This window comes from Stegastes partitus, unplaced genomic scaffold (assembly GCF_000690725.1).
Source record: "Stegastes partitus isolate 25-593 unplaced genomic scaffold, Stegastes_partitus-1.0.2 Scaffold1206, whole genome shotgun sequence".
NCBI classification, from domain to species: domain Eukaryota; kingdom Metazoa; phylum Chordata; class Actinopteri; family Pomacentridae; genus Stegastes; species Stegastes partitus.
The window spans coordinates 39,055-39,905 of record NW_007578937.1 but is presented as its reverse complement, the minus strand read 5'-3'; the positions used below and the strand labels follow the sequence as shown (position 1 = coordinate 39,905).

Sequence of the window (851 nt, the reverse complement as noted above, 5' to 3'; positions counted from 1 at the left end):
TGCTCGTTTCTGGGCATTGATCTCTGTTTTATCTGTCCTGCAGGCACATACTGATTGTGATCGCTGTGGCCTATGGCAGCACCTTGATAGCTTACCTGGATGCCAACTATGAGATACCGTACTCGCTGCCTGGACTGCAGTACTGGCCCAATGATAAATGGGCTGTTGGATTACCTCACATTGTCCTGAAAGCCACTACCAAGACTCAGAAACGGTGCTAGCAAAGTTAACGTCAAGTATAACCTTAGCAGAACGTTTCTGCTGGTTCACTCAGCTACTGGAGTCTGTGAAGGGCAAAGCACCAAAATGATCTCATAAGCACAAGTTCCTTCATTACAGACCGATCTGGGATCCACAAGCTTGTCCCCATCAGCACAACTCAAATCACAGGAGACTTAAGTCGCTCCTAAACTGAGCAACACTCTTTTAATACTGACTAACACTAGATAAAAGCAAAAACTAATATGCTTGTTTTCTGATCTTAAAAAAGCAGGGATGGATTTCATGTATTTACAGGTGATTTAAATAGAAAGATGCAGAGAAAACCCTGCAGATAAAGTGCAGTCAGAGATGTAATAGATTTGGGGTAAATGGCAGCTGTTTTCAGCCACAAAGGAGGCAATCATTTCTGCATTTAAACGTTTATGGTGTTGCAATTAGTTGAGAGTTTAGAAAAGAACTATGATCCCTTTCTTTAACCTCTGCCCAGCTGGATGCAAATGTGGGTCAGAAAGCTTGGTCTAAGTGACACACATTTATTACCAGCTGTACACAGTTCCTTCAAAAGTCTGTTAACAGAAGGTGCGTATATACAAAAGTATGCTAACATCCATACCATCCATCCATCATCT

General features: G+C 42.1%; 1 protein-coding gene across 1 annotated transcript in view; it reads left to right on the top strand.

The window, feature by feature from the left end:
* The window catches only part of acer1 (alkaline ceramidase 1), a 7,190-nt gene extending 6,346 nt beyond the window's left edge, over positions 1-844 (top strand). Inside the window, exon 7 of the mRNA XM_008297287.1 lies at positions 44-844. Within this exon, the coding sequence (XP_008295509.1) occupies positions 44-221 (178 nt within the window). The 3' untranslated portion in view covers positions 222-844. The remainder of the gene's footprint in view (positions 1-43) is intronic.
* The last annotated feature ends 7 nt before the right edge of the window (positions 845-851 follow it).